This window comes from Octodon degus, unplaced genomic scaffold, assembly GCF_000260255.1.
Source record: "Octodon degus isolate 3935 unplaced genomic scaffold, OctDeg1.0 scaffold00004, whole genome shotgun sequence".
NCBI lineage: Eukaryota > Metazoa > Chordata > Mammalia > Rodentia > Octodontidae > Octodon > Octodon degus.
In genome coordinates, this window is record NW_004524580.1 from 29,521,056 (window position 1) to 29,522,975 (window position 1,920).

The following is a 1,920-nucleotide window of genomic DNA, read 5'->3' on the forward strand; positions in this document are numbered from 1 at the left end:
ATCAGGGACCGCGGTTCAATCCCCCAGCACCACATGCCAGCCAGCCCCGCCCCCTGGTGGGCTGAGCTGGCCACACACACCACACACACTCTCTCTCTCTCTCTCTCTCTCTCTCTCTCTCTCAAATAAATAAAAATTAAAAAAAAAGAAAATTAAGCAGCAGTACAGAATGTGCCCAGTTTCCTTATTAACAGCTTGTACTGCTGAAGTATTTGTTACCATGAATGGACCAATATTGACAGCATCACTGTTAACTAAAGCCTATAGTTGATGGTTTGCTGGTGTCAAACAGACCCCTGGAGTGGGCCAGTGCCTCTTGTCATTTGTCTCCTGTGGCAGCATCATACAGAACAAGGCCATAGAATTCCCCAGCTTCCCCTGCTCACTCCTCCTTGCCAGCCCCAACACCTGACAACCGCTGATCTTTTCATTGTCCCTCTGCTCACTGTCACACGTGCACTGACTACTTTGTGACACATAAATTTCCTGTTGTCCAGAAATGAGACGGCGCAGCGACCACTTAGAGCACATATACACTGCGTCCGTTTTGTCACCACTCCACTGGTGGAAGCCTAATACGCAGAAAGAAGGTCGCATCTTAAGAAAGCATCTAACCCACCTACTGTCCCCTAAAGGCCCAGGATTTCCATTTTTAATATTTTTGGAAGTGTAAATATGTAATCATAAAACATACACTTACTATGTCCAACATTTTAAAAATTATCTTAAGATCTCTTGGTTTTACCTGCTTGATTTACTTTTATCTGGAGCCAGCAGTTTGGCCGTTATTTATAGCTGTGTGTTGATAATTGAGCCTTCCGAGGCCGGTTGCAAAATACATATATTTTTATATTGCTTCTGTCTAAATTATGAGAAGAGTGTTCTGTGAACATAAATTGCCATATAAATGTTCGTTTACTGGAATAGCACCCTTCTTAAATGATGTATGTTACCCCTCGTCCATCTCTGCATTTTCTGGAGCAAAGCTGACCTCAGCTGAGCGCGCATCCGTAGCCGTTGCTCCAAATCCTCGCTCCACGCATGCTCACTTGCTAGGCCCGGGGCCGCCAGGAGCAGAGACAGCCCCGGGAGGGCCGGGAGAGCGTCGGAGGTCGGAGGTCTTTCCCAAGATCCCGCTGCTCGGGATGCACGCCCTGGCTTCCTGCTACATTTCTCACTGTTAATCTCTCTTTAGTTTTTCCTTCTTCACCTCTTACAGGCTTCTGTCTCCAATCTCCTTTCCTTCCTTGCTAGTTCAAACTGTAACTGACGATGGGTTTTCTTCTCGACTGGCTTCATTTTTGCTGTTCTTCCAGGAGAAAAATCTATTACCTGCCCCGCCGTTACAAGTTCATGAGCAGGTGAGTGGCGTGCTTTGTCCCTGAGGGGTGTGTCTGTCTGCTGGTCTGTGTCATCCGACGAAGACGAGGAGCCACAAGCCCAGGAAGAGGTCATGTAGGAAAGCCCTGCAGTTGCGTGTTCCAAAAGTCTCTTGCTATTCCAGCCTAGCCTGGGGAGGGGGTGTGAAGCCAGTCCCCTCCGGGCCTTGCGGGTGACTGCGTCAAGCCTGAGGATGCAGTTCTCCTGCAGGTTTTGGAGGCTGCTGTTTGCAGCCGGTTCTACCAGATAAATTGCCCAAATCCCAGCCGCTCAGCATGTCTTTGGCCTGGAAGTGACTTTTTCCCACAAACTCCTCCTTCCACTAGATGTAATTCGAAAGCTTGAAGTGCAGAGCTGATGGCTATTTCCCCCTGTATTAATAACTTTTTTTCCATAAAATATACAGACAATCCAGGTATGGTACTGTACTCCTGTAATCTGAGCACTGTAGGAGGCTGAGGCAGGAGGATCACAAATTTGAGCCCAGCCTGGCAAGTGAGCGACTTAGAGAAATCCTGCCTTAAAAAAAATTAAAATTAA

The 1,920-nt window shown here is 47.5% G+C and overlaps 1 protein-coding gene across 1 annotated transcript in view; it reads left to right on the plus strand.

The window, feature by feature from the left end:
* Positions 1-1,920, plus strand: part of Ano4 (anoctamin 4) — a 318,013-nt gene that overhangs the window by 195,879 nt on the left and 120,214 nt on the right. The window contains exon 7 of the mRNA XM_004623837.3: positions 1,317-1,361. Coding sequence (XP_004623894.1) covers positions 1,317-1,361 — 45 coding nt within the window. The remainder of the gene's footprint in view (positions 1-1,316; positions 1,362-1,920) is intronic.